This window comes from Hemitrygon akajei, chromosome 5 (genome assembly GCF_048418815.1).
Source record: "Hemitrygon akajei chromosome 5, sHemAka1.3, whole genome shotgun sequence".
In the NCBI taxonomy this organism is placed as follows: Eukaryota; Metazoa; Chordata; class Chondrichthyes; order Myliobatiformes; family Dasyatidae; genus Hemitrygon; species Hemitrygon akajei.
This window is the reverse complement of record NC_133128.1, coordinates 85,037,099-85,053,409: the sequence shown is the minus strand read 5'-3', so window position 1 is coordinate 85,053,409 and position 16,311 is coordinate 85,037,099. Positions and strand designations below refer to the sequence as shown.

The 16,311-nt window shown below is 41.4% G+C and overlaps 1 protein-coding gene across 1 annotated transcript; it reads left to right on the top strand.

Annotated features, from left to right (window-relative positions):
* Positions 1 to 237: 237 nt before the first annotated feature.
* On the top strand, positions 238 to 15,178 carry LOC140727219 (cysteinyl leukotriene receptor 2-like). The gene is made up of 3 exons (XM_073044486.1): positions 238 to 303; positions 8,972 to 9,061; positions 10,040 to 15,178. Exons 1-3 carry the CDS (start codon positions 238 to 240, stop codon positions 11,033 to 11,035), a joined length of 1,152 nt encoding a protein of 383 aa, XP_072900587.1. The 3' UTR covers positions 11,036 to 15,178.
* The last annotated feature ends 1,133 nt before the right edge of the window (positions 15,179 to 16,311 follow it).

Sequence of the window (16,311 nt, the reverse complement as noted above, 5' to 3'; positions counted from 1 at the left end):
AACGTACATGACATTTTATGGTTAAGTGCTGATAGTCATAATTTTAAAAAACAACTGGGGTCTTTGGCTTCAGCTGAGGAAATAAACAAGGAGTCTAAGAGGGCCAATCCTCACTTTTATGACTGCAGTCTTTTCATTAAGATATAGGAGAAAAAATAGCCCATCTGCTCCTCCTTTTCAGTGTGGCTGATCCATTTTCCCTCTCAGCCCCAATCTCTTGCCTTCATTCCCTGACTAATGAAGAATCTATCAACCTCTCCTTTAAATATACCCGATGACTTGTCCTCCACAGCTGAATGTGGCAACGAATTCCATAGATTCTCCAGCCTCTGTCTAAAGAAATCCCTCCTCATCTCTGTTCTAAAAGGGCATCCTTTTAGTTTGAGGTGACGTCCTCTGGTCCTGAACTCCTCCCACCATAGGAAACATCGTTTTCACATCCACTCTATCAAGGCCTTTCACCATCTAATAGGTTTCAATGCGGTCACTCCTCATTCTTCTAAATTCCAGTGAGTACAGGCCCAGAGCCAACAGAAGCTCTTCAATCCTAGAATCATTTTTGTGAAACTCCTTTGAATTCTCTCCAATGTCAGCACATCATTTCTTGGATATGGCTGACTAGACTAAAGCTGTCTGAGTGTTGAGACATGGACCCAAAGGTCTCCTTGATCCTCTGCACTGCCAAGATTCTTACCATTAATATTATATTGTCTTCAAATATGACCTACCAAAATGAACCACTTCACACTTACCTGGTTTGAAGTCCATCTTCCACTTCTCAGCCCAGTTCTGCATCCTATCGATGTCCTGCTGTAATCTCTGTCAACCCTCCAGACTATCCATAACACCCCCAACCTTTGTGTCATCAGCAAACTTACTAATCCATCCTTCTACTTCTTCAACCAGGTCATTTATAAAAATCACAGGAGGGGTCCCAGAACCGATCTCTGCAGAACAGCACTAGTCACTGACCAATGGTGTTCCGCAGGGTACAAACCACCTACAACCACCCTTTGCTTTCTGTGGGCAAGTCAGTCTGGATCCACAAAACAAGGTCATCTTGGATCCCATGCCCTCTCACATTTCACCTTTCATTTTAACCCATGACCTTTAGTTCTAGTCTCACACAACTTCAGTGGAAAAAGCCTGCTTGCATTTATCCTACCTATACCCCTCATAATTTTGTATACCTCTATCAATTATCACCTCATTCTCCTACACTCTAGGGAATAAAAGTCTAACTTAGTCAAGCTTTCCCTATTACTCAGGTCCTCAAGTTCTGGCAACATCCTTGCTTCTTTCCTGTAGGTAGGTGACCAAAACTGCACACAAGACTCCATATTAGGCCTCACAGATGTCTTATACAATTTCAACATAACACCCGAGTTCCTGCAATAAATAAACAAGAGAAAATCTGCAGATGCTGGAAATCCAAGTAACACACACAAAATGCTGGAGGAACTCAGAGTCCCTGCTCAAAGTACTCTTTTCCATAGATGCTGCCTGGCCTGCTGAGTTCCTCCAGCATTTTGTGTGTCTTGCAATCAATACTTTGATTTATGAAGGCCAATGTGCCAAAAGCTCTCTTTATGACCCCATCTACCTGTGACATCATGTTCAAGAAGATCCACTCTTTTGCAACTCCTCCGTTTTCTGGACATCCACCCTTATCACATCCTCCCACTTCCATAACAGGGCTAGGCATCCTGTTTCATTAACTCCAAAGCAAAATAACAAGGGAGCCTGAGAGATGTAAATCCTAGCTTCAATTTTACTTTAGTGAGGCGCTTGCTTAGACAAGGTGCTGTGATGACATATGCCATTCATGTACTTTTATATGTAATGCATGATGAATTATTTAAACAAAAAATGCTTAATCAAATAATACATTTACAATATTACTCCAATACCACTGAATTATTAAATATACAATAGGATCCCCTATCCTTTCCTATCACCATATGCATCCAGCACATCATTCTCTGTAACCTCTGCCATCTCAATAGAATCCCACCACTAAGCACACCTTTCCCTTCACCCGCCTCCACTTTCCATTCATCCACTCGTCCCTTCCGGTCAACAAGGCACTGAGATGTAATGTTTGTTGAGGTTATGGCTCAGTCTTACTTGTAATTTTTTAATTCATAGGGATGGTTTTGGAGACAGTGCAGGGAGGTTGAGGTAAGGTTAATGTTTAGCCATTGTAATGGGTGAGTGTTAGAGATCAGGGACAGTTAATGAAGAATTAGGAGCAGGAGCTAGTAGCGTAGTCCAGATTGGAGTGCTCTGTGGTCCAAGGCCAGTGATCCCTGTGGACCAACTTTGGGTCAGTAGGTGCTGTGGATGAAGACCAACAATCCCCTTGGTCAAGGACCAAAGTCAGTAGGCCCCATGGACAAGGGCTAGTGACCACCCCCTCCAGGTCAGCCGACTTGCCAAAAACAGTGGTCCCCAATAGCTGCTACTTAATATCCCGTAATTTGCTCTCCTGCAATTTAATACTTTCCTGCGAGGTTCATGCTTATCCTTATTCGTTGCCATCTTAAAACCTAAGGGGCTACATGTTCCCCCAATGCAAGATCAGTCACTTGGCTGGGTTTGTTTCCCAATACAAGACAAAGTAAATTTATTATCAAAGTATGTATACATCACCATATACTGCCTTGAGATTCATTTTCTTGCAGATATTTACAGGAAAATAAATACAATAGAATTTATGAAAAATTATACATCAATAAAGATTGATGAACAACAATGTAGAAAAAGAAGACAAATTGTGCAAATAAAAAATAAATAATATTGAGAATATTAGTTGTAGTAGAGTACTTGAATGTGAGTCTGTAGGTTGTACAATCAGTTCAGAGTTGAGGTGAGTGAAGCTATCCACGTTGGTTTAGAGCTCGATGGTTGTAGGTTAATAACTGTTCCTGAACCTGGTGGTATGGCCTGGATGATAGATGCTGCTTTCTTGTGGCAGTGCTCCATGTAAATGCGCTCATTGATGAGGAGGGCTTTGCCTGTGAAGATACTGACCACTTTCTGCAGGCACTTCCATTCTTGACATTGATGTTTTCATATCAGGCTACGATGTAACCAGTTACGATGCTCTTCATGGTGCATCAGTAGAAGTTCATCAAAGTCTAAGTGATGTACCCAATCTACGCAAACTTCTAAGAAAGAAGATGTGCCTTTGTGATGGCACATGTGTGAAGGACCCAGGACAGATCCTCTGATGTGATAACACCAAGGAATTCTCAGTTACTGACTCTCTTAATGAGGTCTGGCTCATGAACCTCCTCTTCTTCCTTCTGTAGTCAATAATCAGCTCTTTGGTTTTACTGTTGTTGAGTGAGAGGTTGTTGTTGTGGCACCATTCGACTAAGTTTTCAATCTCTCTCCTGTATGCCAATCTGTCACCACTCTTGATACAGCCAATAACAGTGGTGTTGTCAGAAAACTTAAATATGGCACTGGAGCTGTCCTTAGCCACGCTATCATAGGTATAAAGTGAGTAGAGCAGGGCGCTAAGCACCCAGACTTGTACTGCGTCTATGTTGATGGTGATTGTGAAGGAGATGTTATTGCCAATCTGTACTGACTAGAGTCTACAAGTGAGGAAATCGAGGATCCAGTTGTGCAGGGAGGTACCAAGGCCCAGGTCTTGGGGCTTAGTGATTAGTTTCAAGGGAATGATAATGTTGGATGCTGAGCTGTAGTCAGTGAAGAGCATCCTGATGAATGCATCTTCATTGTCTAGATGTTCCAGGGTTAAGTGAAGAGCCAATAAAATGGTGTCTGTGTTGACCTTTTGTAATGGCAGGCAAATTGGAGCAGATTAAGTTCACACCTCAGGCAGGAGTTGATATGCTTTGTGACAACCTCTCAAAGCACTTCATCACAGTTCAGGTAAGTGCTACTCGATGACAGCCATTGAGACAGGTTACCACACCCTTCTTGGGCACCAGTATGATTGAAGCATTGTTAAAGTAGGTAGGTACCTCAGTGACTCACTTCAGAAGTCTGAAGGTGTTTGAAAATACTCCAGCCATTGATTAGCTTAAGTCTTCAGTACTCAGCCAGGTATCCCTTCTGGGCCAGATGCTTTCTGTGGGTTTACCCTTCTGAATGGTGCTGTAGTCCAGAAGGTGTAGTGTTACTCCTTCTCTTGATGGGCTTTCCATGTACTTTTTTAAGAAACTCAGGAAGGGGGGGCAGGGGTGGGGGGGAGAGAGAGAGAGAATCGAAATTCTTTCACACCGACTCCTCTATCTCTAGCAGAGATAGCACCAACTCCATCTGCGACAACCCGGCTCGAACACAAATACGTCATGCCCTAGCACACCAGCCTTGTCTCCCCCTGCCTCCTCACTGTTTGATGTGATAGTTCACCACAATCTGCATCATGAAAGATGTTACAAGTAATGTACTTTAGTCAATACTCTTGCTTTAGTATTTACTGGTAAGCTGTTGCACATCTTCGGTAACACCAACTTATACCAGAAACCTTTATTTCTTCTGAACATTGAAAAACTAGACATTAACTGCTGGTACAAGAACGTTACCCTTTCATGAAGAACCAAAAGAAAAGTTAGACCTGTGTTCTTTGGAGGTTAGAAGAATGACGGGAATTAGAAAATTGTTTCTTCTTGAAACGTAGCATATTGTAGGTGGGGAGAATGGAGTATATATTGCGATGTTTACCCTGCTAGAAGAATCTTCACTGAGTAGACATAGTTACAAGATAACGGGATGATTATTTAAATCTAAGATCTGTAGGATTTCATAATCAGGTTTATTATCACTGACATGCACTCAGTGGCCACTTTATTAGGTACACCTGTACACCTGCTTGTTAATGCAAGTATCTAATCAGCCAATCATGTAGCAGCAATTTGATGCATAAACATGTGCAGATGTGGTCAAGAGGTCCAGATAAAACATCAGAATGGGGAAGAAATGAGATCTACGTGACTTTGACCATGGAATGATTGTTGGTTCCAGACAAGGTGATTTGAATATCTCAGAAACTGCTGATTTCTTAGGGTTTTCATGCACAACAGTCTCTAGAGTTTACAGAGAATGGTGCTTAAAACAAAAAACATCCAGTGAGTGGCAGTTCTGTGAGGGAAAACACCTTGTTAATGTGGAGAGTGGCCAGACTGGTTCAAGCTGACAGGCAGGTGACTAACTCAAATAACCACTTGTTACTACGGGCAGCATCTACAGAAAATAGTACAGTTGACATTTCGGGCCATGACCCTTCAGTAGGACCGCTGAAGGGTCTTGGCCTGAAATGTCAAAAGTACTTTTTTCCATGGATGCTGCCTGGCCTGCTGAGTTCCTCCAGCATTTTGTGTGTGTTGCTCGGATTTCCAGCATCTGCAGGTTTTCCCTCGTTTCTGGTTGGACAAATTGTGTTACATTTGTGGCAGGGCTCACAGTCACCAGACCAATGCAGGTTTAAAGGTGAAATTTGCAGAAAATGCAACAAAGTACGACACGTACAAAGAGCATGTCAGGCAGACAAATAAATGGGCTGTACAGGGAAGAGAAAACGGTAAGATGTCAAATTGCAGTTTCAAAAAGAGAGCTAAACTGCATGCTATTGATGAAAATCTGATAATGATGAGAGTAACACAGAACCGAATAGCCTTGAGATTTACATTGCGAAAACTAACAATAGATAGATAGATAGATACTTTATTCATCCCCATGGGGAAATTCAACTTTTTTTCCAATGTCCCATACACTTGTTGTAGCAAAACTAATTACATACAATACTTAACTCAGTAAAATCACCGTCTCAAAAAGCATTAATAATAGCTTTTAAAAAGTTCTTAAGTCCTGGCAGTAGAATTGTAAAGCCTAATGGCATTGGGGAGTATTGACCTCTTCATCCTGTCTGAGGAGCATTGCATCGATAGTAACCTGTCACTGAAACTGCTTCTCTGTCTCTGGATGGTGCTATGTAGAGGATGTTCAGAGTTATCCATAATTGACCGTAGCCTACTCAGCGCCCTTCGCTCAGCTACTGATGTTACCAATAGACAAGCAATATAGCTTCTACCAGAAATGAACAGCAAATTAATTAAAATGGAATTGTTCACTGATTCCGCTTTTTCAGTCATTCCACAAAATAAGTTTGACATTTCAAAGATGCTGAACTGAAGCCTGCAGATATCCCACTCAGAACTTGTACTGAGGAAAAGATAACTTCTGTGGGAATGACATTCATAACCAAACAAGCCACGTTGTACTATCGACCTGTGGCTCTAACATCAATTGCTATGAAGTGCTTCGAGCGATTGGTTATGGTACACATCCAACCATAACCTACTGGTCAACCTCGATGCTTTGCAATTCGCCTACCGGAGCAACAGGTCAACGGCAGATGCCATCTCTCTGGCACTACATTTCTCCTTAGAACACCTGGAGAATAAAGACGCATATGTAAGGGTCCTTTTCATTGACGACAGCTCTGCCTTTAATACCATCATTCCAAATAAACTGATTCCTAAGCTCCGTAACCTGGGTCTTAGCACTCAGATCTGCAGCTGGATCTTCAACTTCCTCACAGACAGGACCCAGGCTGTAAAGATAGGGGACAAGCTCTCCTCTACAATCACTCTGAGCACCGGTGCCCCACAAGGCTGTGTACTCAGCCCCCTGCTGTACTCACTGTACACCCATGATTGTGTAGCCAAGTTTCCATCAAACTCAATATATAAGTTTGCTGATGACACCACAATTGTAGGCCGTATCTTGGGTAATGATGAGTCTGAGTACAGAGAGGAAATTAAGAACCTGATAGCATGTTGCGAAGACAATAACCTATCCCTCAATGTCAGCAAGACGAAGGAATTGGTTGTTGACTTCAGAAGGAGTAGCGGACCGCACGATCCCATCTACATCAGTGGTGTGCAGGTGGAACAGGTCAAAAGCTTTAAGTTCCTCGGGGTGAATATCACAAGTGACCTGACTTGGTCTAACCAAGCAGAGTCCACTGCCAAGAAGGCCCACCAGCGCCTTTACTTCCTGAGAAAGCTGAAGAAATTTGGCCTGTCCCCTAAAACCCTCACTAATTTTTATAGATGCACCGTAGAAAGCATTCTTCTAGGGTGCATCACAACCTGGTATGGAAGTTGTCCTGTCCAAGACCGGAAAAAGCTGCAGAAGATCGTGAACATAGCCCAGCACATCACACAAACCAATCTTCCATCCTTGGACTCACTTTACACCACACACTGTCGGAGCAGTGCTGCCAGGATAATCAAGGACAAGACCCACCCAGCCAACACACTTTTTGTCCCATTTCCCTCCGGGAGAAGGTTCAGGAGCTTGAAGATTCGTATGGCCAGATTTGGGAACAGCTTCTTTCCAACTGTGATAAGACTGCTGAACAGATCCTGACCTGGATCTGGACCGTACCTTCCAAATATCTGGACCTGATTTGCACTACCTTACTTTCCCTTTTCTGTTTTCTAATTCTGATTTATAATTTAAAATTTTATTATATTTACTTTTATTTGTACTTAAGAGAGCACAAAGCACAGAAACAAATATCACTGTGATGATTGTACCCTCTAGTATCAATTGTTTGGTGACAAAGTAAAGTATAAAGTATGTGGTTTAAAATCATGAGGACCGACATTCTGGCTGTGTGATTGACAGAGACAACTACGATTTGATTGGAGATCCATCCACCATTTGCAAGGAAGCCATATGAGAGTGAATTGAGAAAGGTAGTGTATGATGCCACAACTGTCTCCATGCTGAACTCCATGAACTGTCATCCAACAGAGCATCATGCCAGCCTCTGTGCCCCTGCCTGGATTAACAGCATATTGGACCAAGGAAAGACCATGCTACTCAGGGGAGACCTGAAAGTGAGGAAGGCAGTGGTTTGACTACAACAGCTTTCATAGTCAGCATATCTGAGAAAGCTACTGGTACGTTAATCAGGCAGTTACTTGTGAAATATGGCTTGGTTTTAAGCTGGAAGAGAGTTCAAGGAGCTTCAGGAATATTGCAAACATTTGGTTTACGCAAGTATAAAGAACCAGAATGTGCTCAGTGTGCATTAAGGTTGTTGCATGAACTTTGAGTGGGAGACAAAACTTGTAAAGGTAGATGCAAAGACCAAAGTTCAGCTAGATGAACGGAAGGCCAAAAAGAGAGGAGTCAATGGAGATACAAAAACAGAGGTTTCATCGGATGATGTCGTGGTTGAGGAAACCAAATGGACAATAGACAAAGGGAGCAATAGAAGGATTAATAAGATAATACTCCAGTGAAATAAATGCACCATCCCAAGGTCAAGATGCACAAACTAGAAGAAGAAAAAGGGAGAAGAAAGATGTCCAGAGCTTTCAGAACCACCTCCTGCAGTCTCAGAGTCAACTTCTACAACTACCACAGAAAAGCCCCCAGAATCTGAGAATGTTTTCACAGCCACACGTCTTACCTGTCAAGGAGAGTGATCCCCCTTGTTAGGAAAGACATTATCCCACAAGAGAAAGAAATCCTCCACAAAGATTAAATCTTAAGCCCTGAATACGACAATATAAAATGTACTATGCTATGAATGTCTGTATATAGTGGTTGTATTATATAATATACTGTGTATATAGTTGAGATGCATTCTCTATTGAGTTGGAGTTTATAGCTAAGCAGGGAGGAGTGTTGCATATTTAATATTTCAATAATATTTGAGTAATCTTGTGTGTGTAGATATATATTGATTAGCATTCCTGCTCATTTAAATAATTCATTACAGGTTGTGTATGATGCATGAATAGTATACATCACCACACTACCATTTGATACTGTGGTGAACTACATATACCTGTCTGGACACGCCCCCCCCCCCCCCCCCCCCCCCCGCTGTCTGCTCCTGTGGTTCCTCCCACAGACCCCTGTATAAAGGCGATTGGAGCCACAGACCCTTCCTCAGTCTCCAGGATGTGTGTGATGGTCACTTGCTGCTTGTGCTTTCTTCCAGCCAATAAAAGCCTACCTTAACCCACGTCTCAGAGTTATTGATGGTGCATCAGATACATGGGTGCGTTGATTAAACTAAGCTCGAACTACACCCGTATTCTCGGACTCCCCGCATCCTCTGTTGAATTAGTTTACTGTTTCAAAGTTACAAACCATAGCAGGTACTCTGGATAGAGGCAGTTTAGGTGCATTTGTCACTTCTACCAAGGCTATCTTGGAATTTGCATCAGCAGCAAATAGAATGCAGAAAGCTTTGGTTCTCTCCCTGCCTGCCGTAGAAGTCTGGCATCTATGCTTTTTGCCAGTTGGACAATTCGGTGTGTGGTAGATCATTAGAGCAATTTAACCTTGTTGATGGCCATTGAAATCAATCACTAGGAACATAAAGACGCTGCCCTCACTGCTTCTTCCCGATAGTGCTGAACACGAAGAATAATAGTGAAATACTTGAGGGCTGATTTTGGGAATGAACAGCAGAGTTTCCTTGTTTAACCTGCTTCTATGAGACCTCACTGGGGCTTGAATTAGTGTTGAAGTCTCGTGGGCCGTTCCCCTTGATTGCAAGTTGCCTTGCTGTCGCCTCCTGACACACCCAGGGAAGATCATGGAAAGGTCAGGTAGACTGGTTGAAATTTAAAGCTCTGTAATTATAACTATGTCCAATTGTTTGACTAGTTTGTTGGGTGGCTGTAGTGGAGAGTAATTTAGACCCAACATAAACAGGATGTTGCAAAGTTGACTGGCTTCAAAGTGACTATTCACGTCCAAACCTATTGCTGAGGATGATGCATTGAGATTTTTTGTTACTTTATCTTAATGTAGCTATTTCGAATGTTGTTTACAAGGTCATTTTGAAGGGTTCTGAAGTCGAATCAGTGCCAGAGATAAGGACTCATCACTGTATCATTGTCAAGGCATTTAATGTTACCATTCCCTATTCTAAACTAGCGTAAACATAATAAATCATATTTATAAAATTCAAGATTATTATGTAAAATGCAATCCTTAGCTGTGACTAAAATTAATGTTCTTTCCACAGATCATCTCCATCTCTAAGTCACAAATTTCTTCAGAGAAGAGGATGATTAACATTACAAGCCCTGAAAATGATGTCTCCTTCTGTGAAAACATCAGTGACTTCAAATCTTCTACCTACCCTCCAGTGTACCTGGTCACGTTTATTCTTGGGTTTATTGAAAACAGCTTCTGTTTATATGTATTCCTAAAGTTATACAAGAGGAAGACTGAATTCAGCATCGTCATGGTGAACCTGGCAATTGCGGACCTATTCTTCGTTTGCACGTTGCCTTGGCGTGTTTATTATTACTGGAAAGGCAGCATTTGGAATTTTCCACATTCGCTCTGCAGATTCATGTTTTATGCACTCTACCTCAATATGTACTGCAGCATCTACTTTCTGACCCTAATGAGCATCTTGCGTTATTTTGCAATTGTGCATCCACTTAAATTTTTAAAGTATAGAACAATTAAAAATGTCCTAATTTTGTGCATATTGATATGGGTATTTGTGGGTGTAGTAGCTAGTCCTTTACTAATAGAAGACAAATACATTGCAAAGAATAATAGAACAATATGCCTTGACCCTGAATATAAAATTAGTAGTAAAATATACAGGATGAATTTAATTTCACTGCCAGTAGGTTGTGTTATTCCCTTCCTTATTATCACTATTTGTTACATTTTTGTTCTTAAAACTTTACTAACTTCAAAGGCAGAGCATGACAAGCAAAAATGTTCCCGCAGAAAAGCTATAGCAATGATTATTATTGTTATGGTTATATTTCTGACTAATTTCCTGCCCTACCACATTTTGCGGACTGTCCATCTCGCCATGAATTACCATGGCAGTAACAGCACAACCCAAGTTAATTGTTTCATTCAGCGTTCTGTGGTGATCACCCTGTGTGGTGTAGCAGTCAATACCTGTTTGGACCCTCTTTTATATTACTTTGGAGCAGAATCCTTCAGGGATAAGCTGAGAAGCAAGAGGACTATGGTGAACAATCAGTTATGATTTATCTCCTACAATTCATTGTAAGACTAACAGTATGTGGAATTTCTCTTTGCTTCTCGGTCAAGGATCAATCATATTGGTTTTAGCTCCTGTCTTTAAACAACTTATTTTGACATACAGTCTTGTCAGTTTGTATCAAAAAGCAGGAACCTATCCTTGAGCTTAACTCCAGACAACTGTTAGAAACATAGAAAACCTATAGCACAATACAGGCCCTTCGGCCCTCAAAGTTGGGCTGAAATTGTCCCTACCTTAGAAATTACTAGGCTTACCCATAGCCCTCTATTTTTCTCTAAGCTCCAGGTACCTATCCAAAAGTCTCTTAAGAGACCCTATTGTATCCGCCTCTACCACCATTGCCAGCAGCCCATTCCTCACACTCACCACTCCCTGAGTAAAAAACTTACCCCTGACATCTCCCCTGTACCTACTCCCCAGCACCTTAAACCTGTGTCCTCTCGTGCTAGCCATTTCAGCCCTGGGAAAAAGCCTCTGACTATCCACATGATCAATGCCTTTCATCATCTTCTACACCTCTATCAGGTCACCTCTCATTCTCCGTCGCTCCAAGGAGAAAAGGCCGAGTTCACTTAAACTGTTTTCATAAGGCATGCTCCGCAATCCAGGCAACATCCTTGTAAATCTCCTCTGCACCCTTTCTGTGGTTTCCACATCCTTCTTGTAGTGAGGTGGCCAGAACTGAGCACAGTACTCCAAGTGGGGTCCTATATAGCTGCAACATTATCTCTTGACTCCTAAATTCAATTCCACGATTAATGAAGGCCAATACACTGCATGCCTTCTTAACCACAGAGTCAACCTGCGCAGCTGCTTTGAGTGTCCTATAGACTTGGACCCCCAAGATCCCTCTGATCCTCCACACTGCCAAGAGTCTTACCATTAATACTATATTCTGCCATCATATTTGACCTACCAAAATGAACCACTTCACACTTATCTGGGTTTGAACTCCATCTGCCACTTCTCAGCCCAGTTTTGCATCCTATCAATGTCACACTGTAACCTCTGACAGCCCTCCACACTATCCACAACACCCCCAACCTTGGTATCATCAGCAAATTTACTAACCCATCCCTCCACTTCCTCATCCAGGTCATTTATAAAATCACATAAGAGTAGGGGTCCCAGAACAGATCCCTGAGGCACACCACTGGTCAGTGACCTCCATGCAGAATATAACCCGTCTACAACCATTCTTTGCCTTCTGTGGGCAAGCCAGTTCTGGATCCGCAAAGCAATGTCCCCTTGGATCCCATGCCTCCTTACTTTCTCAATAAGCCTTGCATGGTGTACCTTATCAAATGCCTTGCTGAAATCCATATACACTATATCTACTACTCTTCCTTCATCAATGTGTTTTGTCATATCCTCAAAAAATTCAATCAGGCTCATAAGGCATGACCTGCCCTTGACAAAGCCATGCTGACTATTCCTAACCATATTATGCCTCTCCAAATGTTCACCAATCCTGCCTCTCAGGATCTTCTGCATCAACTTACCAACCACTGAAGTAAGACTCACTGGTCTATAATTTCCTGGGCTATCTCTACTCCCTTTCTTGAATAAAGGAACAACATCTGCAACCCTCCAATCCTCTGGAACCTCTCCCGTCCCTATTGATGATTCAAAGATCATCGCCAGAGGCTCAGCAATCTCCTCCCTCACCTCCCACAGTAGCCTGGGGTACATCTCATCCAGTCCTGGCGACTTATCCAGCATGTTGCTTTCCAAAACCTCCAGCACATCCTCTTTCTTAATATCTACATGCTCAAACTTTTCAGTCTGCTGCAAGTCATCACTACAATCACCAAGATCCTTTTCCATAGTGAATACTGAAGTAAAGTATTCATTAAGTACCTTTGCTATTTCCTCCAGTTCCATACACACTTTTCCACTGTCACACTTGATAGATCCTATTCTTTCACATCTTATACTCTTGCTCTTCAAGTACTTGTAGAATGCCTTGGGGTTTTCCTTAATCCTGCCCGCCTGGCCTTCTCATGGCCCCTTCTGGCTCTCCTAATTTCCTTTTTAAGCTCCTTCCTGTTAGCCTTATAATCTTATATATCTCTAACATTATCTAGCTCTCTGAACCTTTTGTAAGCTTTTCTTTTCTTCTTGACTAGGTCTATTACAGCCTTTGTACACCACGGTTCCTGTACCCTCCCATAACTTCCCTGTCTCATTGGAACGTACCTGTACAGAACTCTACACAAATATCCCCTGAACATTTGCTAGATTTCTTCCGTACTTTTCCCTGATAACTTCTGTTCCCAATTTAAGCTTCCAAGTTCCTGCCTGATAGCCTGATAATTCCCCTTACTCCAATTGAGCACTTTCCTAACTTGTCTGTTCCTATCTCTCTCCAATGCTATTATAAAGGAGATAGAATTCGAATCACTATCCCTAAAATGCTCTCCCACTGAGAGATCTGACACCTGACCAGGTTCATTTCCCAATACCAAATCAAGTACAGCCTCTCCTCTTGTAGGCTTATCTACATACTGTGTCAAGAAACCTTCCTGAACACACCTAACAAACTCCACCCCATCTAAACCCCTTGCTCTAGGGAGATGCCAATTGATATTTGGGAAATTAAAATCTCCCATCACGACAACTCTGTTATTATTACACCTTCCCAGGATCTGTTTCCCTATCTGCTCCTCAATATCCCTGTTACTATTGGGTGGCCTATAAAAAACACCCAGTAAAGTTATTGACCCCTTCCTGTTCCTAACCTCCACCCACAGAGACTCCGTAGACAATCCTTCCATGGCGTCCACCTTTTCTGCAGCTGTGACAGCATCTCTTAGCAATGGTTACCTAAGTTCTTTCTAGCTTTTGAAAATCAAAATTCACATAGCATTTATGTGATAACCCTTGTTGAGTAAGCTGTTTTATGCATTTTCCTTCACATCAAAACTGACCAGAAACACCTGAGAAGCAAGATCCCACCAAGAATGAACCAAAGGAAATAAGCATGATTTTTCAAAATAACCAGAGAACGTGGTGAAACTAAAAGGTAATGAATCCCAAAGTCCTGATGATCTACAACCAAGGGTTTTAACGCATTGGGTATAGAGACAGTGAATGCTCTGTATCCAAAGTTACACATATTCTAGAATTTTTCTTGTTTATTGGAAGGCAGCAAATAAGTGGGATTGCCTAATGTTGACGCTCAAGGGACATGGGTATTCATAAATCACTGAAAGTGATTAGGGAGGCAAATGGTATCGTTATTATGCAAGGATTTGAACACATTCGTAATTGAAAAGTTCATTGTCTCATTGCTGTTAAAATCCTCTGTCCTAAAGGGCTGTGGAGGCTCAGTTATTGAGTTAATTAGAAACAGAATTTGATAGATATATGAATATCAAACAAATCTGGAGATAGGGCAAGAAAATGATGCAGACGTAGATTAACCATGATCTTTGTGATTAGCAGAACAGAATCAAAGGGCCAAATGGCCTAATTCTGCACTATTTCAATTGTTACTAAATCTTTCTTTGGGATCTTCTAGCCCTTTGATAGCTGAGCTCTTTGAATTTGCCCAGTTTTAATTGTGCCACTGCTTTCAGCCTTGTCTCATTTGCCAGAATTATAATTTCCAGAATTTCTTCATAAAAACTTTCTGCTTCTCTAAAACTTACTTCTTCGACAACTGTTAGTAAAACATGACACATCTGGTTCAGTTTGTGATGTTACCTTGAAAGGTTATAATTGTTAAAACAATTGTATAAATACAAGATGTTGCCACAGTTATTGGCCATAATGCAATATTTGGATACATGCAATTCTAACATTAAATTATGTCTTATTACTTCTTAAGACCTAGCTATCTATTTCTGAAACTGCAATTACTTGTTTTATTTCTAATCAGTTCTTCAGGCCATTGCTTACCAAAACCCACATTACTGAGAAGTCTAATTACTTACCAGGAGAGCTAGAGTACATCTGCAGTAGGTAGTTATGTATTTAGTGTTTGAGTAATATTGTAAACATTTTGTTGATTAGGCATTCTTGTTCGTTCAAATAATTCATATGTAAAGTTAAGTGAATTGCATACATCATGCACTACCACATGATATGTGTGCACTTCATTTAAAATAAACTCTAAGTTAGACTCGCATCTCTTGGGCTCCTGTCTTTTTCTTCAAATTAATTTTATGTTTTAGAGTTACAAAACTTAACAGTGGTGATGAGAAAGTTTTAAGTGAATCCAAGGCAACTACCCACCTGTTGAAACACAGCGAGATGATCAAGTTTCTTTAAAACAAAGGAAGAATTCACAAGTTCATAATGGGTGAGTACTGAGTGATAATAATCATTTTAAAAGCAAAGCAGAATTGGCTGGCTACATCAGAAGGAGTAAACACAAAGTACACTGCAGATGCTGTGGTCAAATCAACACGTACAAACAAGCTGGAGGAACTCAGCAGGTCGGGCAGCATCTGTTGAAATGAGCAGTCAATGTTTCAGGCCGAGACCCTTCGTCAGGACTTCAGTCAATGGATGCTGCCCGACCTGCTGAGTTCCTCCAGCTTGCTTGTTTGATCAGAAGGAGTAATGTGTTTGATTGCACAAACTATAACTGGATTGTGTGTACTGAACAGATTGAGCAATATTTTTAACCATTGTTCATACGTGGAATCAAAGAAAGGGGAATCCATTGCAGTGTATGTGACTGTCTGAAAAGTTCCAGTTTCGGGGGATGAAAACGCCGTTTTAGTGTGGACGGAGGGTAAAAACGAAGAGAAAAAGCTTCGGTTACGGATTTATCCAGTGTAGTGTGGACGTAGCCTAAACTGAAGAGATTGTCTGAGCATTGTCAGTTCAGTAATGGTCTTAATGATGCGCTAAGAGATCATTAGTTTACGGAATCCTACAAGAAAGCATTCAAAAATGGCTCTCAACTGAAGCACAACTTACATTTAAAAGAACAGTTGAAATAGCTGTATCAATAGAAACAGGAGAAATGCATTTGAGTTGCTGTCAGGAATGAAAGTGAGTGTGAACTCTGTTCGAACAGAAACCTGCCTAGCCAAACAAATTATGTTACTGTTTATGCTCACATACGCCAGACCAATGCAGGGTTAAAAGTGAAGCTTGCAGAAAATGAAACAAATAGGACACATACAAAGGGCATATTGGACAGATAAAAATAAATGGACTGCATAGGGAAGAAAAAAAGATTTAAAATGAATCAAGTTGCAATTTCAAAAAGAGCACTAATCTGCATGCTGTTGATGAGAAAT

Bases quoted from the DNA above. Each gene is read 5' to 3' on its own strand.
- LOC140727219 (XM_073044486.1), top strand. From the start codon at position 238: ATGAAGAATCTATCAACCTCTCCTTTAAATATACCCGATGACTTGTCC. The intron at 304-8,971 runs AACGAATTCCAT...GGATGTGTGTGA, and splicing joins CCTCCACAGCTGAATGTGGC to TGGTCACTTGCTGCTTGTGC. The intron at 9,062-10,039 runs GTGCGTTGATTA...TTCTTTCCACAG, and splicing joins ATGGTGCATCAGATACATGG to ATCATCTCCATCTCTAAGTC.